The sequence below is a fragment of the Odocoileus virginianus genome, chromosome 1, assembly GCF_023699985.2.
Source record: "Odocoileus virginianus isolate 20LAN1187 ecotype Illinois chromosome 1, Ovbor_1.2, whole genome shotgun sequence".
Lineage (NCBI taxonomy): Eukaryota > Metazoa > Chordata > Mammalia > Artiodactyla > Cervidae > Odocoileus > Odocoileus virginianus.
This window is the reverse complement of record NC_069674.1, coordinates 66,747,088-66,772,546: the sequence shown is the minus strand read 5'-3', so window position 1 is coordinate 66,772,546 and position 25,459 is coordinate 66,747,088. Positions and strand designations below refer to the sequence as shown.

At 37.6% G+C, this 25,459-nt stretch overlaps 1 protein-coding gene across 3 annotated transcripts in view; it reads left to right on the top strand.

Annotated features, from left to right (window-relative positions):
* The window catches only part of BCAP29 (B cell receptor associated protein 29), a 50,200-nt gene extending 25,112 nt beyond the window's left edge, over window positions 1–25,088 (top strand). For all 3 annotated transcript variants that reach the window (XM_070469181.1, XM_070469176.1, XM_070469189.1), the window contains exons 7-8: window positions 15,733–15,833; window positions 23,325–25,088. In XM_070469181.1, coding sequence (XP_070325282.1) covers window positions 15,733–15,833; window positions 23,325–23,357 — 134 coding nt within the window. In that variant the 3' untranslated portion in view covers window positions 23,358–25,088. The remainder of the gene's footprint in view (window positions 1–15,732; window positions 15,834–23,324) is intronic.
* The last annotated feature ends 371 nt before the right edge of the window (window positions 25,089–25,459 follow it).

The window sequence follows — 25,459 nt, the reverse complement described above, 5'->3', positions numbered from 1 at the left end:
CACCATAGTTCAAAAGCATCAATTCTTCGGCACTCAGCTTTCTTCACAGTCCAACTCTCACATTCATACGTGACCACTGGAAAAACCATAGGCTTGTCTAGACGGACCTTTGTTGGCAAAATAATGTCCCTGCTTTTTGATATGCTATCTAAGTTGGTCATAACTTTCCTTCCAAGGTGTAAGCATCTTTTAATTTCATGGCTGCAATCACCATCTGCAGTGATTTTGGAGCCCAAAAAATAAAGTCTGACACTATTTCCAGTGTTCCCCATCTATTTCCCATGAAGTGATAGGACCAGATGCCATGATCTTAGTTTTCTGAATGTTGAGCCTTAAGCCAACTTTTTCACTCTCCTCTTTCACTTTCATCAAGAGGCTTAGTTCCTCTTCACTTTCTGCCATAAGGGTGGTGTCATCTGCATATCTGAGGTTATTGATAATTTCTCCCAGCAGTCTTGATTCCGACTTGTGCTTCTTCCAGCCCAGCATTTCTCATGATGTACTCTGCATATAAATTAAATAAGCAGGGTGACAGTATACAGCCTTGATGTACTCCTTTTTCTATTTGGAAGCAGTCTGTTGTTCCATGTCCAGTTCTAACTGTTGCTTCCTGACCTGCATATAGGTTTCTCAAGAGGCAGGTCAGGTGGTTTGGTATTCCCATCTCTTTCAGAATTTTCCACAGTTTATTGTGATTTGCTCTCTTAACAACTTTCAAAACTAACATACACCAGTGTTAATTATATTAATCATCTTGTACATTACATCCCTAGAACTTACTTATCTTATAACTGAAAGTTGATACATTTTGACTGCCTTCTCTAATTCCCCCTCCCCTCATATTGCTCTCTTTTTCTATGAGTGTGTTTTTGAAGTGTAATTGACTTATAGCACTATACTACTTCCTTTTACACATCATAGTGTTGTGATGTTTTAAACATTTCAAACTGATCACCACAGTAAATCTTACTACCATGTCACCATACAAAGATAACACATAATTATTGACTGTAAATTTGCAATTGAAAATTTGTACTTCCTTTTTTTTAAAGTTTCTTCTAGGCTTCTCATTATTATTATTATTATTATTATTGTAATGCAGGATGCAGGATCTTAGTTCCCCAACCAGGGATCTGACCTATGCCCCTTGCAGTGGAAGGGCTGAGTCTTAACCACTAGACCACTTGGGAAGTCTGGAAATTTGTACTTCTTAATCTCCTCACCTGTTTCTTTCTTCTCCTTAACTTCCCCCTCCCCCACCCCCACCCCTGGCAAACATTGTTTATTCTCTCTATATATAACTTTGTATCTTGTTATACAAGATACAAAGTTATATCTTGTTACATTTGTTCATTTGTTTGTTTTTTTATTGCACATAAAAGTGAAATAATACAGTATTGGTCTTTCTCTGTCTGACTTATCTGACTTAGCCTACCTTCTAGGTCCAACCATGTTGTAACAAATGGCAAGATCTCATTCTTTTTTATAGCTGAGTAATAATAATATTCTTGCCTGAGAAATCCCATGAACAGAGGAACCTGGAAGACTACAGTTCACGGTATCGCAGAGTCAGACACAACTTAGCAACTAAACAATAACAATCAAATATTCCATTGTGTGTGTGTTTGGTTGTGTGTGTGTGTCACATTTTTTTACCCATTTATCTGTTGATGGGTAATTAGGTTGTTTCCATATCTTGACTGTTGTAACTAATGCTGCAATGAGGTACATATATCTTATGTTCTCTAATTGGTGTTTTAGTTTTCTTCAGAGGAGTGCTATTGCTGGAGATAAAGCAAATTTTAAACATTACTTAAAGTCTATACAAATAGAACAGAAACTGAGTGTAAAGGCCCATTCCGTGTACCTAAGTATTGGCAGCATGTAACGGGCACCTTAGATTTGAATCAAGAAACAGAATCTTCTAATCCTATTTAAAATTCAAGTTTATTAACTAGTTATTTTATTCAACTCTCAACTAGTTTACTCAACTCTGTTCCTGGATAAATGCTTCCCTTTCACCATGACTTTCCTTGAAAAGAAATAACATTATAGCATTTCCTTTTACAGGCTAATTTCTCTACCCTTAGGCTGTTTGAGTTTAAAAAAAAAAAAAACCATCATCCTCTAAAGCCAGTAATACACAAATCATAACTAACATGGGGACCAGAGAGTAAAAATAGTTGAATTGCTTTACAAGAGAAATTGAAGATCAAGATAAGAGAAAATTACAGAAAAATTACTATTCTGTATATCAGTAACCCTGTATTTCTGCCTCTTGAGTCTTAAACAAGAATAAGACAGATTTAAAACTGTGGGGTTTCTAGTTTCTTGCAAAGAAACTATTTGAGCCATCTATCTATCTAAAAATAAATTCTCAAAGTCCAAACTAAGCATATCTTACAGTTGAAAATTCTTGTGGGTGTAAACTCAACTATCTTTAACTTGCACTTATATCAAAGCCGCCATCTTATTTTTAATTTTGCAGTGCTTTTTAAAAAACTGGTAGGTTTAGTCGTGTTATGTTTTTTGCTTTATGACCTTTTAACAAATGTTTTTATGCTTTGAATAAGAAAACACATGTATTTTCTCCTCTGTTTACTTATCTGGAAATTTCTGCTTCTTTAATATCTCCTTCTTTTCCTTTGAAGCAAAGTCCATATTTAAAAAAAATAACAGATTATTTGATGGATATGGCAATAGACTATATGTTATTAACAGTACATCAGTTATTTAAATCAAATAGAATATATGACCCATCCCTTTAGTCAGATTTGAACTCTTAGGTTAGTTTTTTAATTTTTAAATAAAGGATGTATTGCCATTTATTAGTGTATATTACCTCTACATGCAGTTAGTATTATCATCAAACCAGAAGGAGACTTTTGTTGCGGACTGTTTCCTGTAACAAATATGTCATAGTGATGTGTCCTCCTGCTTGGTTTCCTGTCATATTCCCGTTTAGTTGTAATGTTTTCCAGTTTGTGAGATTCTTATCTGCTTCCAGGCCCTTTTCGTGTAAAATAAACTGTGTAATTGTTATACGGTGACCAAGAGGAATAGCTCCAGGGAAAGTAGTAACTGAAGGCGGAAGCTCCAGGGTGACTTCATGGCTCTGACTGTGTGTGTGCTCAGTCGTTCAGTCGTGTCCAACTCCTTGTGACCCCATGGACTGTGGCCACCAGGCTCCTCTGTCCATGGGATTCTCCAGTCAAGAATACTGGAATGGGGCCCTCCTCCAGGGGATTTTCCCAATCCAGGGATCAAACCCAGGTCTCTCACAATGCAGGCAGATTCTTTTCCATCTGAGCCACCAGAGAAGCCCCAAAATACTGGAGTGAGTAGCCTATCCCTTCTCCAAGGGGAACTTGCTGACCCAGGAATCAAACTGCGGTCTCCTGCATTGCAGGTGGATTCTTTACCAGCTTAACTACCCAGGAAGCCAGCAACCATAAGTGATGCAACCTGAAGAAAATCTTTCCTTAGCTCTATAAAGGGGCATTAAAGAAGAGAAAATATTCTTTTCCCTGGAGAGCTTATATCCTTGATGAGTGGATCCAACATATATACATGAAGTGACTACAATTTATTCCTTCCTCTGTGTGACATATGAGTTAGTTTACTTTAAAAAAAAAAACCTGGAGTAGAGAGTGCTAAATGCATACCAAATAATGGAATGTTCAGATGATTAAAATGTGAAAGTGAAGTCGCTCAGTCATGTCCTACTCTTTGCGACCCCATGGACTGTATCCTACCAGACTTCTCCATCCATGGGATTTTCCAGGCAAGATACTGGAGTGGGTTGCCATTTCCTTCTCCACGAGATCTTCCCGACCCAGGGGTTGAACCCGGGTCTCCTGCATTGTAGGTAGATGCTTTACCATCTGAGCCACCAGGAAAGTCTGATTAAAATGTAATCAAGCATAATTCTCTGAATATGTTGATAGGCATATTGGTTGAATCAGTTTGTTTCAGGTTTATGTGTAATTGCCGAGTGCAATAGAGAAATTAAACTGGACAACTCTACTCTAAAGACACCTTCGAAATGGATGGAAAGCATTCAACTATGAAAATGAGCTGAAAAAGGAAGAAAACCTTTCCTTCCTAAAGCGAAATCTCATTTCAACATCCTATATCTATATAGTATTTGTCCTTTCTATAAGCAAAATAGATAAATGGGGAACTTCTTAGGCAGTTTCTTAAAATTTCAAGTGTAATTTGAGTCCTCTCATGTTCTGATACTTTATTTTATAGTTCTTTTGAATAAATTGATAATCTAAGAGAATCTGATAAGACTTACAAGTGTGTTTTAGGATAGGGATCAGCAAACTGTGGCCCATGGGTCAACTCCAGCTTGCTGCCTTGATTTTAGAAATTAAATTTTATTGGAACAAAGCCCTGCTCATTCATTTACATGTCTTCTGGGCTGTGGAGTTAAGCAAACTGGGCAGACTCTGCATGGCCTAGAAAGCTAAATTTGTTTGCAATCTGGCCCTTTATGACTCCTGTTAAGGGTCTTTAAATAAAGAATACCTTTTTCAGTATAAATGAGATGATATTGAAGAGATTGATTTCTGCTTTAATACTATTAGAAAATTTGCTGTACACCTAAGTACTCATTGAATGAATGTTGATCAGATAATTTAAGGAATTATATATGCTTATATATAGTAAAATTGGTTCTTTTTTTATAGTCAGAGTCAATTGATTCCTTCAGTTCTGCATACATGATGATTTGTAAATTAGAGATTTCATGTGTTGCTTCTGCTTTCACATGAAATTGCTTTATGAAACATAAAACTCTTCGAAGCAGTATATATAAGCTATACCTACACAGTGCTTTGCCTAAAACATACACCCTAATTTTCAAGTGCAAAACTAGCATATTTATATAATTTATAATTATTCTTTGCTAAGCAACAGAGCCAAAATTTTCTTAAATACATATTAGCAACCTAACTTAAGATTCATGAAAGAAGTCTTTATGCATTTATTGTTGCTTTTGCCAACAGCATAACATAGGCCTGATTTTATTTGTTAAATTATAAAGCCTGCTCATTGGTTCCTTGGTCCAGAGTCCCAGTAATCTTTATAAGTATCATCATGTCTTACATTCATGTCTTTTCTAAAACCCAAAAGCACTTCACCCACAAACCTCATTCATGTTCATAGTCCCCCAGAGGATGGGGCAGGCACTGTATACCTAATGATAGGTAGAAAAATACCTAACGCTACCTAACACACACAAAATCATTCGTTTCCCCTTTCTCTCTGCATATGAAAAATAGAGCTACTTTTTGTTTTATTCATTAATGTTTACTCTTTAGTATAATTATTTTTGCCCCTTTGTTTCCATTCCAAAAAATATCTTACGCCTTCTCGTGTGAAGCAAGCAGTCTTCTAAAGCATGTCACTCCTGTTAGTTTGGCATCTTCACTTTGCCACTAGAGTGGCAAACCATCTGGGCTATGGATGGTCACCGTCAACACCATCAATTTGATTTGGCTTCTTCAGTGTTTAAAACTCTGTATTAGTTCCTGTTGCCTTTATAATAGCGCTTCAGGAAGGCACACGTGGTCTTCTGTGATCTGCCCCCAGTTCATCTCCAGTTTTGCCAGCCCCACCCTTGTCCAGTCTTAATTTTAGGATGGCCTGGTATGCTGCGATTCATGGAGTCGCAAAGAGTCAGACCCGACTGAGCGACTGAACTGAACTGAACTGAATTTTCTATTAAATATGGGAGCGTGTAGTTGTCCTAACAGTGGTGTTTCATCATCTTTCTCCTTTGACCCTTTGGACCGCACGTCTGTCTGCCTCTACTGCCCTCCTCCTTCAGCTTCCCCATCACCACCTCTAAGAAGCCTCCCTGAAACTCCCTCCTTTCAAGCTGGGTTGAATGGCCTCCTTCTGGACCTCCATAGTTCTGTGTGGATATGTATTTAGTAGTGTACTCTGTAGAAATTATTTTTCATTTTTTATCTTTCTTACTAGATTGTAAGTGCTGGGAAGGCAGAGCCACATCTAAATCAACTCTTTGTCCCTAGCACACACAGTATTCCAGGCCTGGTAGCTAAGATACTTATAAATCTCACCCCCAAATACTGATGCTCTCTCTTCCCTCCTTACCCAATTTAGATTTCAAGGTTCATCATAATTAGGTTCTTGCAAACTAATTACCCCCTTGTCCCTCCCATCTCCCCTCCCCCCCGCCCCACCCCCATCACCTGCTCAAGGTCTGAGCCTTGGTGATAGTCTACTTATCCATCTACTTTGTACCTGCACACAAGCATCTCAACATGGCTGAAAGAACTAACTTCTTGTTTTAAATATACAGTCCGTGCATTCACATGGTCCCTAAACACTGTGACATTCCTATTGCACGTCTCTAAATTCTTCACTTTTTCACTCTCCAGAACTGTTTTAGATCTTTTTGTCTCACTTCTAAATTCTAAATCCATCATACTTCATTGAACTCAGAGGATTAATTTAAAAAGTCATCTTCTTACCACCAAAACTACCATCCTTCCCCAACTGGACTCAAACTCTGAATGTCATTGGGTTACAAGTTTTAGTTCCTCTTCTACTGCTGTGACTCTCAACCCCATTATTCTTCTCAAGGGCTCTTTTTTCTGCAATTACTTCCTCACTTCCTATCACCCTACCGGCATCCTCTGACACCTCCTATCCCAAAAAATAAAAGTAAAATCCTCCTTTTGTCTCATATTCCTTCACTTACTGCCCCATTTCTCTGTTCTGCTTCACAGCAGACTTTTTTTTTCCTTTTAACTTTTTAATCAGACATGATAAATTCAAATCACAGAAGAGATGCAGAAATACTACCAAGAAGAGCCCTGTAGCCCTCACTCAGTTACCCAATGATAATATCTTATATTTGCCCTATCCTTTTCTCTCTCTTCATATTTTCCTTACTATTATTTTTACAGTTTCTAAATGGTGATTTTCTAATTTCCTTATTCCTTCTCGATTTTTTAAATGCCATTCTATTGTTAAAGGAGGAGCTTTTTCATTTTTCCCACAGTTATTTATTGATTTGCCTATTTAATATATTCAGTAGATTTTATTTTATTGTTCAGATTGTCTCAGATTTGGCCAATGGGAATCTTTTCAAGCTGGGTTCCCTATCATTTTGTCATGCCCCCATTCTGTAAGCATTTCCATTCTGGTATAACATTAGATATTCCAAGCTTATCTTGTTCCTTTCTTCCTCCATCCTTTGAATCAACCATTTCTCTAGTGAGCCTTAAAGTGAAGAATGGTAGATAGAAAGTAAGATCTGGACCCTCAGTGTGCTACTGGGGTGTCATTGCTTCTAGGTGCCCTTAGCAGACAGAACTGATAGTAGCTTAAATTTCACCACTTCAGAGAAGCTTTTCCTGAGTACTCCATCTCTGTGTGGCTGTACGTGCTCCATCCTGGCATTCTGTTTGAACTTCCTGCATGACACTTAGCACTCACTGTTGGGTGGGTGGTTGGCTTCTTTATTGTCTTCCTCCCTGACTAGAAGATGCGTATTATGAGAACAAGGACCCTAGCTATCTTTCCATCCTCAGCACTTAGCAGAAAGTCTGATGCCCAGTAGGCATTCCTTGTGTTGACACATGGATAGATGAATGGATGACTCCCTTGTCTTACGGCAGTTTCACCCGTGTAAAAGCTTCATCTTCTCTAGTCGTGAAGACTAGGAATCTTTGGAGGGCCTCTTAGGTTTCATGAACTCTCAGAAATTAGAGACTGGAAGAAACTTTCCTTCTTCATATTCTTGATGTAAATAGTAAAGATTTATCATCATTGTTAAGGAGCTTAATTCTCACCACCCTTCTTTATTTGTTGTACATACTGACTCTAATGTAGATTTCATAAAAACTATTTTTATAAGCCCTAACTTTAAGTATCTTTAAGATGTTTATAATCATACTGTCCCTCAACCCTCCTCTTTTTTTTTAACCCTCTTCTTAAGTAACTTAAGCCTTTTCTATGTAAGACTTACTCATGAAGATGAAGAAACCTATACTTTGTTATTCTTGAAATGTGTTAAGTCCATGCTTTACTAGAATTTTTGCTTTTCTCTACTTCCTCACTCCCCACTCAGTGACTTTTTTAATATTACCACTTTGGTGGGGTTTTTAAATGTATAATATAATAATTTTAAAACATTAGAAGATTTTACACTAAAGAAAAGTTTTAAGTTTTTCTTTCTTTAAGCAAGGGAATTTAAAAAATCATATTAGATAGGTTCTTAATAAGATATTACTTATATCCTAATTAATTTTATTATATCATGTCCCATATATATGTATTTTGTGTTGGCTTTTTTCCCACTGTAATTTTTTAAAACTAAACTTTATGTTAGGATGTGTGCTGTGTGCTAAGTCGCTACAGTCATGTCCGACTCTTTGTGCCCACCAGGCCGTCTGTCCAAGGGATTCTCCAGCAAGAATACTGGAGTGGCTTGCCATGCCCTTCTCCAGGGGATCTTCCCCATCCAGAGATTGAACCTGGGTCTACTGCATTGCAGGCAGATTCTTTACCATCTGAGCCACCAGGATAGTTTAGATTTATACAAAAGTAGGCAGTATAGCACAGAGAATTATCATATTCCCCATACTCAGTGTCTCCTAATATTCATGTCTTACATTAATGTGTTATATTTATATAATTAATGAATCAATATGGATATATTATTATTGAAAAAAATCCATAGTTTATGCAGATTTCCTTAGTTTTCACCTGAGATCTTTTTTGTATTCTAGGATCTCATTCAGGATACCACGTTACATTTAGTTTCATATCTCCTTAGGTTTCTCTTGGCTACAGTAGTTTTTCAGACTTATTTTTTAAGACTTTGACAGTTTTGAGAAGTACTGGCTTTTTGCAGAATGTTTCTCAATTGGAATCTGCTATTTTTCATGATTAGACTGGGGTATGGGACTTGAGAGGAAAGTCACAGAGGTAAAATGTCATTTTTACTACATGATTTCAAGAATATATTAACAACATGATTTACACTGTTGATGTTGACCCTGATTTTTTGGTTGAAGTAGTGTTTGACACTACCTCACTAAAAAAAATTACTTTTTTAACCCCTTATTTCCACAGTGTAGTCTTTGGAAGGAAAGTCACTATTTGTAGCCCAAGATTAAGAAGTAGGGGGTTGTGCCCTATCTCCTTGAGGACAGAGTATCTGAATAAATGTTTGAAGCCCTTCTGCACAGATTTGTCTGCTTACCCCTATTTATTTATATCAGAAAAACTCATGGATATCTACTTTATAGTTCACATTATAATTTAATACTACTTGTTTTGTTGATCAGGTTATTTTTTTCAGCTTTAGTCATTGGGAGCTCCTTCAGTTTACTCCTGTGTCTCCTTGATGTATTTTCATCATTGTGGATTTTTTTTTAATTTTTTTATTTTTGCTTTATCCTTTTTGAGTACATCATTCTAACTCTACAAGATACTCCAGGCTTATCTTGTACATATCTTGCCTCATTACTAAAATAAGTATTTTCTGTTTTGTTTTTCTTTTAACTCAACTGGATTCTATGATAGTATTTGCTTTTGGTTTTTAATTCTAAATTAGCATGAGATAATTGTAACAATTATATTTTTATCAAAATATCATGAGTGGTCCGTTTCCTTTGTGAATTTCCAGCTAGCCTGAATTTTTTTTCATTAAAGATATAATTGGTTTTAGTTGAAACCAAGATTCCTATCAAGTGATTAAAATGGTCCTCCATTGTTTACCTGACATTTATCATATTTACAGAACTGAACTGATTTCACACAAGTGGATTTTTCACATGCTTAAAGCTTAGACTTTTCATTTGCTCTTTAATTCCTTCAAGGAACATATTTTAAATACCCAACAAACGCTAGGCACAGTGCTGGGTGCTCAGAATAGCAAGACAAGACACAGCTTCATTTTTTTTTCTTTTAATTTTTAAAAACATTTTTGGCTACTCTGGGTCTTTGTTGCTGCACTCGGGCTTTCTCTAGTTGTGGCAAGCGGGGGCTGCTGTCTTGCTGTGGAACGTGGACTCTAGGGTGCAGGGGCTTCAGTAGTGGCTCATGAGCTCAGTAGGTGTAGCGCACAGGCTTATTAGTTGCTCTGCGGCATGTGAAATCTTCCTGGGACCAGGGATCGAACCCATATACCCTACATTGGCAGGCAGATTCTTAACCACTGGACCACCAGGGAAGTTCAGCTTTGTTTCTTGAGTAGTCCACAATCTGCTGGGGACATAGTTTGTTGTTGTTGTTGAGTTGCTACGTTGTGTCCAACTCTTTGCAACCCCATGAACTGTGGCCTGCCAGGCTCTTCTGTTTATGGGGTTCTCCAGGCAAGAATACTGGAATGGGTTGTCATTTCCTTCTCCAGGGTGTTCTTCCTGACCCAGAGATCAAACCTGCCTCTCCAGCATTGCAGGCAGATTCTTTACCACTGAGCCACCAGGGAAGCCCAGGGGTATAGTTACACTTCAGCATAAGTGATATAATCAGATTAAGCTCAAGGTGAAGTAGAAACCAACAGAAGAGATCAAGAATAATGTCTTGACATTTTAAAGGATAAATATTAATTAGCCAGATGAAGTAGGAGAGAATGAGTCAGGCAAGGAGGTTAAAGGAGATGAGCAAGGATGGTTTAAGAAAATGAGCAGCATGTAACTGAAAGAGCAGTACTTTCTGAAATACTCCAAGGAACTGACTGTGACTGGACCGTAAGATAAGATGGCGGCAGTGATGCAAGTTGAAAAGTAGGTCTCGGATTTATGATGGCATAAAGGGTCTCGTGTGCCATGTTTACCTGTTACATCTGAGGGGCACTGTTGTGGGGTTTTTAGACATAGGAGCGAGCGGTCTCTTTGACTTCACTGTGGACAATGAACTAGAGTAGCCAAGAAACAAGGTGAGGAATCCATTTCAGTAGAGATGAAGAGAGTGGTAATAGTGACTGAGTGGAGTGGATAGATTGGAGAGATATAAAGGAAGTAGAACCAACACACCTTATCAACATATGGGTGTGGGGTTAAAAGAAAGTAGGTAATGTTTGAAGTAATAAATAAAACAGACCTTACCTGCATGTACCTGACAAGATAGGCACATACAAAACTAAGCATAATATAATTAAAACCACAACTTATATCCCTTACTGAACAGATATTTGTGTGTCCTTTCCAAGTATTTTGGAAGTATTACTGTAGATTAGTGGTCCAGTGATGATCCCTGTAAAGGAACAATACATATAAGGATTAAGTATACTGAATAGTCTGGTATGTCACTCTCGAGTTCTCAAAAATAGAACCAAATGGACTGAAAGGAAATCAAAACCAGATGTATGAACACTTTTCAAGTTAGTTTTCCTCTAGTGCAGTCCTTATACCTCGTATACCACAACCAACTTGAGCTCTCTTGCCAGTGGGTCTAAAAATTTTTTTTTTTTATGTTCCTGGCAGAGTTTAGTTGATACTGTCTGTTATCTCGGATAGAAATCATAGTGATACATTTACACAGTGCATCGGTCTCACCAACTCTTCCCACTGTGCAAATAGCTCAATAAATGTAAGTTTGGCACTTAGAAAACCACAGATATTTTTGTCCTGCTTACATTGTCATTTTACACAAACATTTTGGCTTACTACACGTCACTGTAATATTAATTAGAGTTTTTCTTTATATTAATGATTGGTGCCTCTAAAAGTTCCCAGTGAGCATAACTGAACCTGTCCAGTAATCTCATGAAATATCTCAATATTTCCATACCACTACTGGAAAGTGATAGCTCATTTTGGCAGATGGGAAGATTGAAATAGTGACTTAGATGTATCACCTCAAGCCTCCTTATCTGATGTCTTCCCTATATATGCTGTTTCCAAAATAACATGGTTTGAAATAAAACGAGAAGCATATTCAAATGTCAGATAACAACTTTATGTAATCGCTTAGTCATAAAGGCAGTTCCAGAAGGAGGTAGAAGACAACCAAAACAGAATATTGTAGTTTTTATAAAATGAGAGGTAAAGAAAGGACTAGGAAACAGTCCAGAAGGCTCCTAGACAGTAACAGCCTCTCCTAATTGGAGTAAATCAGTAAGCTAGTAATCATTAGGTTTACTAATATCCACTGAAATACAGAATAAAATAAGAAACACAGCTCATGCCTTGGCTTGATAAGTGCTAGAAAAACAGGATTTGCCTGCAGTTGTTTGTTATAGCTTCATACTTTCTTCATAATCAGAAGAAACTTCTGGATAGGCTATACACATGGTTTCTAGCTTTTCTGACAGATTCGTAGGGTCACCTGATTCATTCTTTCTCCTAACAATTCATAAGAAAATAGTATCTTTTAATAAGGAAGTTATAATAGTATTTTTTAATGAGTTGATATATGATTTATTAAATCTCCTAATTTATTCATGTCAGAAATTTAAGTATAAGTCATTTTTAACCTTAAGAACTGTTTGATACAAGCTCCTGATCAACATTTTTAAAACCACTGTTACAGACTACTCAGATGTTACTAAGTTGTAGAATCTTCTTTGCTTTTTATATACGCAAGTCCAAACTCTTAAACATACTTTAGTAAGGAAGGTCCTGAAAATGACACCATGCTCTATTTTTTTGTGTCTTCTAGGAACTGCCTTATGCCCAAATTGAAAACTAATGCATCGTCTTTATGTTGTGGCTATGGTCCTTATGAAATCTAACTACCAGAAATCTCTCTTCCACATCCAACCCATACGTTTCTTTACTAAGTGACACATTAAAGTTGTCAAATTCAGTTTTTAATACCTAATTTAGATTTATGGATCTGTAGAAGTAATGTGAGGAAATTATAAAGCTATGCTATCTAATATCACTAGGCATTAGCTATGTATGGCTATTTAAATCAGAATTTAATTTAAACATAATTTAAAACCCAGTTCTTCTGTTGCACTTTCCATATTTAAAGTGTTGCACAGGGAACTCAGCCCACGCTCTGTGATGACCTAGAGAAGGAGGATGGAGGGAGTAGGACGGAGGCTCACAAGGGAAGGAGTACATGTATACATATAACCAGTTCATACGGTGTTGTTGTACAGCAGAAAGTAACACAACATTGTGAGGCAATTATATTCCAATTACAAAAATATTTTAAATGAAGTGCTCAGTAGCCATATAAAGCTAGTGGCTACCATGTTGGACAGCACAGATGTAGAACAATGCAGAGTTTAATTAGACAAAATAGTCAAGAAAGTATTGATATAAAAGGTACTTCAGTTGATAGTGACTTACACATTTATATGTAAAAATGCCCTTATGATGGCTTCTCAGGAGGGAAGACAATCAAACTGTTTATAAAGAGAACCTAAAATTTAATTTTATTTTGCAAAAAAAGTGACTAAAGTTTTATAAATCGCACTTTCTATCCTCAAATCCTACCCTCAAAGATTTACAAATGCAGAACTTCTGAAGGCTGCATGTGCAGAGCTGTGTGTAGAGCTAGTTCAGGATTCCCAGAATTTCTCCAGTCCATCTTATACAACTCTTCCCTTCTGCACATTTGCTCACTAGCTTCTACACAAAGTGTTGACTTAAATGTATATCTTATATATATATATATTTTAACTTCTGTCTAATCTTCTGACTTAGGTCCTTGGTAGACAAAGACTAATATATAGCCATATTTGTGTATCATCTTGAAGTAATGTCTTTAAACGCCACTTATACACCCCATATTTTTCTACTTTGTATAAGAAAGTGATCATTCTTAAGGAAATAGGGTCACCCATCTGTTAGCAAAAATGATAAAATATTTTTTCCACCCTCAGTTTTTTCAAAAGCAGATCCTTCTGATAAATTCTATTTGGTAGTGCTTGAGTCCAGGCTGAGCCTGGGAAAGGTTAGGGTAAATCTGGAACATCTTGTTCCAGGAACTGTTGGGAGCATAATCAAAGGGCATAAATGCCAGCCTGAAAGGGGTTCTCCCTGGCCAGACCTGGGGAAAATTAAGTATATTAATGAGTTATAAATCATTTTTAAAAATAGCAATCTATTTTTAGTTCATACTGATGGTGGATGGATGGATACGAAAGAAAGGAAGACTCTTCTTTATACTATAGTGCTGATTGATAAATTTGGATTGCATTGTGAAGTTGGAAAGTCACTGTTTTGCAATCATCATAACAAAGATTGATTTTGGGAAAGAATGATCTGTAGATGCTGAATATAAACTTGAAGTTTTGACAAGAAACAGGATGTTTTGTTGTTTAGTCACTCAGTCATGTCCCAACCCATGGACTGCAACACGCCAGGCTTCCCTATCCTTCGCTATCTTCCAGAGCTTGCTCAAACTTATTTACATTGAGTAGATGATGCCATCCAACCATTTCATCCTCCGTCGCCCCCTTCTCCTCCTGCCCTCAATCTTTCCCAGAATCAGAGTCTTTCAGTGAGTCGGCTCTTCGCGTCAGTTGGCCAGAGTATTAGAGCTTCAGCTTCAGCATCAGTCCTTCCAGTGAATATTCAGGGTTGATTTCCTTTAGGATTGACTGGTTTGATTTCCTTGCTGTCCAGGGGACTCTCAAGAGTCTTCTGCAGCACCACAGTTCAAAAGAATCAATTTTTCAGCACTCAGTCTTCTATATGGTCCAACTCTCACATCCATACATGACTATTGGAAAAACATAGCTTTAACTATACGGACCTTTATCAGGAAAGTGATGTCTCTGCTTTTTAATACACTGTCTAAGTTTGTCATAGCTTTTCTTCCAAGGAGCAAGCATTTTTTAATTTCATGTCTGCATTCACTGATTGGAGTGATTTTGGAGCCCAAGAAAATAAAGTCTCTCACTGTTTCCATTTTTTCCCCATCTATTTGCCATGAAGTGATGGGACCAGATGCCATGATCTTAGTTTTTTGAATGTTAAGTTTTAAGCCAGATTTTTCACTCCTCTTTCACCTCCATCAAGAGGCTCTTATGTTCCTCTTCGCTTTCTGCCATAAGGTGGTGTCATTACATAGTCTTAATTGTCTCACCATTTCTTAGTTACAGGAGGAAAATAACTATAAAAATGGAAAAAACAGAGGCAGATGGGCCTCTAAATGTGATAACCTTGAGATACATTCAGTATCAACATACATTCAACATTATGTCATATTTACATGTAAGAGGGAGGTATAATCTGAATTTAATCAGAGAACATCAGGCAAAATCAAAATGGAAAACATTCTGTTAAAAAGAGGGGGCTGTGTTCTTAAAAATATCAGTGTCATTGAAGAGTAGGGAGAAGGCGGCAAGGGGGAAGGCTAATGAACTACCCCAGATTAGTGGAAATTAAAGAGACATGACATCTTAATGCCAGTCTTCAATATACGACTAGATATATGGACTAGAACTGAAAAAAATGATAAAAAGGACATAAGTGGTACAGTTGTGAAGATCAAAAGTGGATGGTAGATCAGATAAAAAGTATTATATTGATGTTAAATTTCCTAAATTTGGTAACTATACTGTGAATATCTTGGTTCTTAGGAAATACACAGTGATTTCCTAAGGGTAAAGGGACATGAAGTCTGTAATTTGATCTCAAATGGTTCAAGAAAATAATTTTGCTTGTACAAAGAGAATACAATGTCAAATAAAGGCTACAAAGGAGTTCTCTTTGCAACTTTCCTATAAATTTGAAATAATGTCAAATTCAAGATTTTTTAATTCTATTCAATGTTCTCTAGCCCTTTCTAAGGCACAAAATGACGTGATGATAATGAAGATGCAATCAGAGAGACTTTCAAAAGAGTATGACCGGCTCCTGAGAGAACACTCAGGACTTCAGGTGGGTGACATCCACTTTATGAGCCTCAGCTTTTAAAAAATAATTACTTAAGTCAGTTATTTGGGCTGTTCACCTTCCCAGGTCAAGGTGTTCTTAATTCTGACTTTGCTAAATGATTAAGCCAATTTTTACTTGAAGACTTAAGAGTGGGACATTGCATCAATGTGCAAGATAATCATGACATAGAGATTTACAGCATGCTAACTTAGAGCACTCTTGTTGCAGTGATGTTTTAAGCAAAAGAATTGAGCAGCATTGAAAAAAGGCTGGTCCTGAAATAATTTAGTTTTGACATTTTGAATATTTGCCATATGCATGTCAAAATACAACCAAAAATCAAAGACCTACATCACACTACTCTTCAGTCCTACTGTTTTAAACAACTTAGGACAAACCCTGCAGCATTCAAATATATATTTTTCCTCCAGAGTTGAGTTGAAAGATGGAAATAGGGAAAACCTTTTTGTCATTGAAGCCACAAAGTTGGGGCCATGATTTTCTTTCTCATCAAGAGCCAGTTCCCTACATTCACCCATGGAATGGGCTTGACTTCCTTCCCTCTTGGGCTGCCAGGCCATAACCTGAATTGATTTGCCAGCCCACTGGGAAGACCCACCCATTCCAGAGGCAACCCTGGCTTTCCTGGTTGCTCCCAAAATGGACTGTCTCTGCTCTTCTGCTTTCAGGTTGGGCTTTTCCTTAGGATTTGGCAGCATTTGTGGCCTTCAGTCGAGGCTTTTTAGCAATTACAGCTCTACAGTTATTTCACTGTACAAGAAACCTTAGTCTCATTTCCCTGCATGTCAGTGGTCATTGTATCTTCAGGATCTAGCAATATGCCTCGTACAAGACAAGCAAGCACTCTACTCATAGGCCTTGGAGTCGGACAACTGGAATAACTCTTAACTCTCATGCTAGCTTTGTGATCCCAAGCAGTTTATGTCACCCTGCTGGGGCTCACTTCTCTTCACCTGTAGAATCAGAACAATAATAGCACCTGGCTCACCAGCTTGTTGGGAGGATTAAAGAAAATGTGTAGGCCACTTAGCATTGTACCTGGCCAGTAAACACCCAAGGAATGAGAGCTTTTACCATAATTATCACCATTATCGGTATTAATTCTTCTGTAGAAATTTTACTGAAATAATGAATTACTGTTATCCAGGCACTCTGGCCTTGATTAGAGCCAGTCAAGAGAAGGTCCAAAGCACATTGGCAATCTGTTATTCCCAGCCAAGTTGCATGTTTAACTAACCTACTTTGACAATAGGACACCCAGAGACAGATAGATACTTTTATGTGCTCCAGACCCAGGACTCCACAGGGTCTGGAGAAACCAGTTAGATTTTCAGCAAGACCACCCTTTCCCCATCTCTAAAACAGAGTACCTGAAATTGTTGGCTTTATCATGGCATGATGAGATGAGAATTATTCCTTTGCATCCTTCAAGATCCTCCATGGAAAGTGGAGAAACACTTTAGAAGCCTCTCACCTGGAAAAAGAACTTTTTCACCTTCCCATGTGTGAGGTCAGAGTATAAGCAATGAGGATGAGTACCTTACACTAGTGGACTCTGCCTAGGTGTCAGAAACATTTAGATCCCTAGATGGAGAAGCAGCAGGAAGACTCCATCATTGCTGAATATCCCATTGTGGCAGCATCCAATAATTCTCTTAATCCCTAAAAAATGTTTGTTACTGAGATTCACTCAACCCAAAAAAAGCATTCCCCAAAAATTTCAGCTTACAGCTTATACATTCTTTTTTTTTTTTTTTTTAATGTCAGTGTCCTGGTTGCACCCCAGAGCTTATACATTCTTGATAAAAGTGTTCAAGAGCTTTTATGAGAAATCCCCTCCCAAGAAACTGACTGTTAAATCTGTGTCTTTGAAAAAATGACCTCATCCCAAATATGCCAGGTACCAGGCTGAGAGTTGGGTGTTGATGCATTTAGGCCTTATATCCAGGTTTTTGAAATATTTAATGGATAGTACTTACTAAGGATGAGCTCTGGACCGAGCACTTAGTTGATGGCTTCATACAGCAATCCTCGTACTTTCTGTCCTAGCTTATCAACTAAAATGTATATTATGTAAATGAGGAAAATGAGACCTGTAGATGTTAATGTACCCAAAGTCACTAACTGAAAAGTGATAGCATTCACAACTGGGTTCAAAGTCAAGAAATCATCATCATTAACTGTTACGCTCTGTCACCTGCTGGTCATTGGACTTTGAGTTCTGGAATCTGTTCTCTGGCTTCTGGGCAGATTCAGCCAAAGGGAGGCATGGGTAAAAGACTAAAGGCAGAAAAAGGGGAAAGCCAGGACCTCCCCCTGCTCTCTCAGCTTTGGGCAGCATCTGCCACAGCGGCCTCATCTCTTTCCACAGTCCCAGTTCCCACTGGGGGCTTCCACCTGGTGTCCCTCATTCCTGGAATCTGTAATACTGTCTCCTCCATTGCCCTCCAACCCAAAGAGTGGTTTTCTCCTGTTGCTAATTCCTAAGTTGCCTTGCCATCCTCTTTCGGTGTCTACTCTCTTACCACCTATAAAACCAATTCCCTGTAACAAATATCTATTTGAAGAAAAAAAACTCTTAGCCCCATGGTTAAACAATTCTGTAAACCACGGGTAAATTATTTGACATTCATGCACCTTGGCTTCTTTAATGCTTAGATAAGGATTTTAATATCTCATGAGCATTAAATCCCAAGCAAGAAAGCCCTTCAAATATCTTTAAACAAGATAAACTCTCTACAACTGTTCAGTTCAGTTCAGTCACTTAGTCATGTCCAACTGTTTGCGACCCTATGGACTGCAGCACGCCAGGCTTCCCTGTCCATCACCAACTCCCAGAGCTTACTCAAACTCATATCCATCGCGTCAGTGATTCCATCCAACCATCTCATCCAATGTCATCCCCTTTTCCTCCTGCCTTCAATCTTTCCAAGCATCGGAATCTTTTCAGATGAGTTAGTTCTTTGCATCAGGTGCCAAAGTATTGGAGTTTCAGCTTTAGCATCAGCCCTTCTAATGAGTATTCAAGACTGATTTCCTTTAAAATGGACTGGTTGAATCTCCTTGCAGTCCAAGGAACTCTCAAGAGTCTTCTCCAATACCACAGTTCAAAAGCATCAATTCTTTCGTGCTCAGCTTTCTTTATACTCCAACTCTCACATCCATACATGACTACTGGAAAAGCCATAGCTTTGACTAGATGGACCTTTGTTGGCAAAGTAATGTCTCTGCTTTTTAATATGCTGTCTAGGTTGGTCATAGCTTTTCTTCCAAGGAGCAAGTGTCTTTTAATTTCATGGCTGAAGTCACCATCTGTGGTGATCTTGGAGCCCCAAAAAATAAAGTCTGCCATTGTTTCCCCATCTATTTGCCATGAAGTGATGGGACCAGATGCCGTGATCTGAGTTTTCTGAATGTTGAGTTTTAAGCCAACTCTTTTCACTCTCTCACTTTCATCAAGAGGCTCTTAGTTGTTCTTCGCTTTCTGCCACAAGGGTGGTGTCATCTGCGTATCTGAGGTTATTGATATTTCTCCCAGCAGTTTTGATTCCAGCTTTAGCTTCATCCAGTCCAGCATTTCTCATTATGTACTCTGCATATAAGTTACATAAGCACAGTGACAATATACACAGCCTTGATATACTCCTTTCCCGATTTGCAACCAGTCTGTTGTCCATGTCCAATTCTAACTGTTGCTTCTTGACCTGCATATAGATTTCTCAGGAGGCAGGTCAGGTGGTCTTGTATTTCCATCTCTTGAAGAATTTTCCACAGTTTATTGTGATCCACACAGTCAAAGGCTGTGGCATAGTCAATGAAGCAGAAGTAGACGTTTTTCTGGAACTTTCTTGCTTTTTGATGATCCAGTGGATCATCCAATGGATGTTGGCAATTTGATCTCTGGTTCCTCTGCCTTTTCTAAACCCAGCTTGAACATCTGGAAGTTCACAGTTCATGTACTGTTGAAGCCCAGCTTGGAGAATTTTGAGCATTACTTTGCTGGCATGTGAGATGAGTGCAATTGTGTGGTGGTTTGAACATTCTTTGGCATTGCCTTTCTTTGGGATTGGAATGAAAACTGACCTTTTCCAGTCCTGTGGCCACTGCTGCACTTTCCAAATTTGCTGGCATATTGAGTGCAGCACTTTTACAGCGTCATCTTTTAGGATATGAAATAGCTCAACTGGAATTCCATCACCTCCACTAGCTTTGTTTGTAGTGATGCCTTAAGGCCCACTTGACTTTGCATTCCAGTATGTCTGGCTCTAGGTGGGTGATCACACCATCGTGGTTATCTGGGTCATGAAGATCTTTTTTGTATAGTTCTTCTGTGTATTGTTGCCACCTCTTCTTAATATCTTCTGCTTCTGTTAGGTCCATGCCATTTCTGTCCTTTATTGAGCCTATCTTTGCATGAAATGTTCCCTTGGTGTATCTAATTTTCTTGAAGAGATCTCTAATCTTCCCCATTCTATTGTTTTCCTCTGTTTCTTTGCATTGATCACTGAGGAAGGCTTTCTTATCTCTCCTTGCTATTCTTTGGAACTCTGCATTCAGGTGGGTATATCTTTCCTTTTCTCCTTCGCTTTTCACATCTTTTCTTTTCTCAGCTATTTGTAAGGCCTCTTCAGACAACCATTTTTCATTTTGCATTTCTTTTTCTTGGGGATGGTTTTGATCACAGCCTCTGAGCTATGAACCTCCGTCCATAGTTCTTCAGGCACTGTCTATCAGATCTAATTCCATGATTCTATTTGTCACTTTCACTCAATAATCATTGGAGATTTGATTTAGGTCATACCTGAATGGTCTAGTGGTTTTCCCTACTTTCTTCAATTTCAGTCTGAATTTGGCAATAAGGAGTTTGTGATATGAGCCACAGTCAGCTCCTGGTCTTGTTTTTACTGACTGTATAGAGCTTCTCCATCTTTGGCTGCAAAGAATATAATCAATCTGATTTCATTGTTGACCATCTGGTGATGTCCATGTGTAGAGTCTTCTCTTGTGTTGTTGGAAGAGGGTGTTTGCTGTGACCAGTGAGTTCTCTTGGCAAAACTCTTAGTCCTTGACCTGCTTCATTTTGTACTCCAAGGCCAAATTTGCCTGTTACTCCAGGTATCTCTTAACTACCTACTTCTGCATTCCAGTCCCCTATAATGAAAAGGACATCTTTTTTTGGTATTAGTTCTAGAAGGTCTTGTAGGTCTTCACAGAACCGTTCAACTTTAGCTTCTTCAGCATTACTGCTCAGGGCATAGACTTGGATTACTGTGATATTGAATGGTTTGCCTTGGATACAAACAGATCATTTTGTCCTTTTTGAGACTGCATCCAAGTACTGCATTTCAGACTCTTTTGTTGACTATGATGGCTGTTGGAATTAACAAACTAAAATGGACTGGTTGGGTGAATTTAACTCAGATGACCATTATATCTACTACTGTGGGAAAGTTATTTCTTAATTGGCCACATTTTTTTCCCATTCACCTACTTAACCCCTCATTATCCAATATGAGAGCCTGAATAATATTCTGAGATTTAGGTGTCATTATATGAGAACCATTTTCTTAAAAGTCACTCTTAAACTTTGATATTCACTTTCTGAACCCATTTGAGAAGCAAAAGATTGCTCTAGACCAGCCACAGTAAAAAGCTGTGCCAAGTTGTCCTTCATGAATTTTACTTCTGTTGTCAGACCAACCTCAATAATTGAATTACATCATAAAGTTCATTGGGAAACAACTTTTCAGTTTTATATACTTGATTTATTTTAAATAAAATAATCTTAAAGGACTGTTAAAATATTAAGGAAACAGGTGGAAGAGGGGAAACTGGTTTCTCTATTGTAAACAAATTCCACTTTATATCTTTTAAACCTCTTTGGATTTCCCCATCTGATCCCCTGCCTGTTATAGGCACTAAATAAATATTAGAGAACAGTACCTTCAAAACATGTAGTCTTTGCCTTTCCTTGTTTGCCATGACTCTCTTCTAGAAAAAAAAAAAAGGGCACAGCATATTCGGGGTCATTGACAGCACAGACTTGTCAGCACTATCCATTTTTAAAGTTTCATTTTGGAAAATTACCCTTCACTTAAGGAACTCGTCAGGGTAGCAGCTCCATTAAAGCTATGATTTTTATCTAAAGTGGTAAGATATATGTGAACACATAAGAGCTATACCTTGTTATTCAGATGCCTCCTCTAATGCTGTCCTCTGACTCAGTTGCTTTAATTTAATGTTACCGTAGTTGCCCTGAAAGCAAGAATGCTCAGCCCAAAAGAGAGCTTGATAGCTTCTCTGTTGCAGCAATAACCACACAATTCCATTGTTTGTTTTATTTTTTCTCAGTGTAGAAAATGATCTCTTATGTTAATGTCTATCCCATTTTCCTCCAGTTTTAAATGATGTATTATAGTCATCTTATGATCAGTAAAGAGTATAATTTGAGAAGCCAGTTCTATTGGCAAATGTCAGAAGAACAGCAACAAAAAAAGCCACCCGTATGGATTTTTTTGTTTCCTTCATTCTTTGCCAAAAATCTTAATTAGGTTTGCACGAGGGGAATTTTAGAAATTTTGTTTTCCTTGTATAACCTGTGAAATGAAAGCAAAATAGATTAAAGCCAGGGAAAAGATGAACTTAACAAGAGTGTTATTTCTTCTCCTTTTGAACACATTAATACATTTTATAGTTTTTTAAAATATGAGAAATGTGTTTTCATTTGATTATCCTTGTAATTAATAACTATACACAGAAAAGAATGTTTTTTTATTTTTTTAATTTATTTTAATTGGAGGCTAGTTACTTTACAATGTTGTGGTTTTTGCCATACATTGACATGAATCAGCCATGGGTGTACATGTGTCCCCCATCGTGAACCCCCCCTCCACCTCCCTCCCCATCCCATCCCTCAGGGTGTCCCAGCACACCTGCTTTGAGTGCTCTGTTTCATGCATCAAACTTGGACTGGTCATGTATTTCACATATGGTAACATACATACATGTTTCAATACTATTCTCTCAAGTCATCCCACCCTCACCTTCTCCCACAGAGTCCAGAAGTCTGTTCTTTACATCTGGGTCTCTTTTGCTGTCTTGCATCTAAGGTCATTGTTACCATCTTTCTAAATTCCATATATATGCTTTAATATACTATATTGGTGTTTTTCTTTCTGACTTACTTCACTTTGTGTAATAGGCTCCAGTTTCATCCACCTCTTTAGAACTGACTCAAAAGTATTCTTTTTTATAGCTGAGTAATATTGCTGTGTCGTATATGTACCACAACTTTCCTATCCATTCGTCTGCTGATGGACATCTAGGTTGCTTCCATGCCATACGACCCAGCAATCCCACTGCTGGGCATACACACTGAGGAAACCAGAACTGAAAGAGAATGTTTTTTAAAAGTCCTTGTCGTATTTATGAATCTCCTTCTCTAACTACCCAAGTCATGTTTTTTTCTTACAGGACCGTGCAGGGAAAGACAAGAAATGCCTGTGAACTTTATGAAAGAAGATTGTGAATATACCATGTCAAGAAGAAAAATTTGTTATCATGTTAGCCTCTAGAAAATTTAAAATTCAGTTCAGAAAAACATACTATGACCAGCCATTATTTTTTTAATGCCACACATGTAAACTTATCATAATGGCATTATCACAGTATTGATGATGCTTCAGATATATTGTAAAGCCTGTATTCCAGCTCTTAAATAAAATATAAGCATGTTAAACACCTTATTTAGATACTGATAGTAACACTGCTGTATGGTGGCTGAAAGAGTGAAACATGAAAACAGTGACCTTAAGTGCTTTTTTTTTAAGCCTGATGGTACTAGTTAACTCTTTTAAGACAGCTGTATTGATAATTATATTTTCAGTATTGTGTTTCTGCACCTGTTAAATTATTTTTGTTGACATTTGTGTTAATACATAATTAGTAGGCATTCTGCTTTTTTAATGTTCATCTGGGAATGGAGTTTACATCTATTTGCATAACTCCCATAGCACTGAACTGAAATTATTTTACAACAATGTGGAATTCTTGAGATAGAAAGTTTATGTATAATGTATCCAAAAAGCAGTGTTTCCCATTGCTGTGAGAGTTGCTAATTATACAGATATTACCTCATATATACATACACTGGTGTCACAGTTTCTCTGAGGTGTTTCTATATTCTGAAAGCTACATATTAAATACTATTTTCCATTCATATATTCATTTAGTTTCCTTTAGGAGAGGATGATTGTTATATATTAATGTGATTTAGGTTGCTCCAGTGTTTAGACTTGAAAGCTACCTTCCTTGTTTCTTAAAGACCTAGATATAAAAGAAAATGGAAAATAATTACTGGAGTCTTTACTTCCCCGATGTTTGTTTTATCCTTTGTTATGATCATTTTAGCACCAACTTCATGCATAATTAGTTTTTTTCATTGTAACGCGGCAAGTACATAAGAAATGAGCAAGTACATAAGAATTTTATTTCAGAAAAAAGGAGTTACTGCTAGAAAACAGACATGTAGGAGACATTTAACAGAGTAAGAAATGGGAGTTAGGCCATATGGGCTGACAGAACCATAAATAACAAGGCAAGGGAATGCTGACAGAGGAGAGAACTGAACAAGTAGCAACTTAAAAATATCAAAGTGCCAGCCTACCAGAGTGAGATATAGATTCTGTGTATTTATGATCTTGGCCTAGTCAACAAATCAAGACTAATGACAGAATAACATACAGAAAAATAGAAATTACACGGCTTTAGAACTGACAGAAACAAATAATAATCCTATTCTCACCACTAATTTAGCCATCGAATTTTGCACAGATATATCAAACTTGCTAGATTTCCATTTCCTCATCTCTGAAATGGGAATCATAACATTTAGGTCGGGATTAATATATAAACTGAGATAACACAGTGATTCTCAAAAGTTGTGCAGACTGTACAGCAAGGGGAAAGACCAGGTGCTCTTTGAAGAGCATAGGATTTGAAAGAGTCCCAGAAAGCACTTTATATATTCAAGTAGTCTTGGTTCTCGTCTCAATTGTACAGGTCTGCAAACAGTCCTCAAAAGTGTATGCAGTTTTCCCAAGTTAAAATGAGTAGTGAGATCCAGGGCTAGGATTTGAGTCTAGAATTTAGGTGTCCTGGTTCCCCAGATACTATTCCAGTTTTTATACACAAATTAGCTATAATTTGCTAAATAAAATACTGCCATGTACTAACCAAGGTTTGGACTGTGGAGTCTGGCTCCCGAGTGTGTCTGTTTTACACCACGCTGAAGGCCTCTTGAGCTGTGCTGGTTAATTCTTTTGACTCTCCTTGTCAGTGAGGGTGTTTAGCAAATCCTATTATTATAAATAAACACTGACCTAGTCGAATTGCAAATTAAGTTCCTCCTGTCAGTGATGACTTCCTTGTATCTTAGGCTGTATTATAGGTTCAAACAGAAGGGTTACACTTGCCCTTTTCTGTCAGTTAAGAGTTTTGTCCGATTCCCTCCCTCCCTGCAGATATACCTTGAAGTCTCAGGTTATAGAAAGTCACACTTTAGAAGCTCTAGCTGAGGGACTTCCCTGGTGGTCCAGTGGTTCAGACTC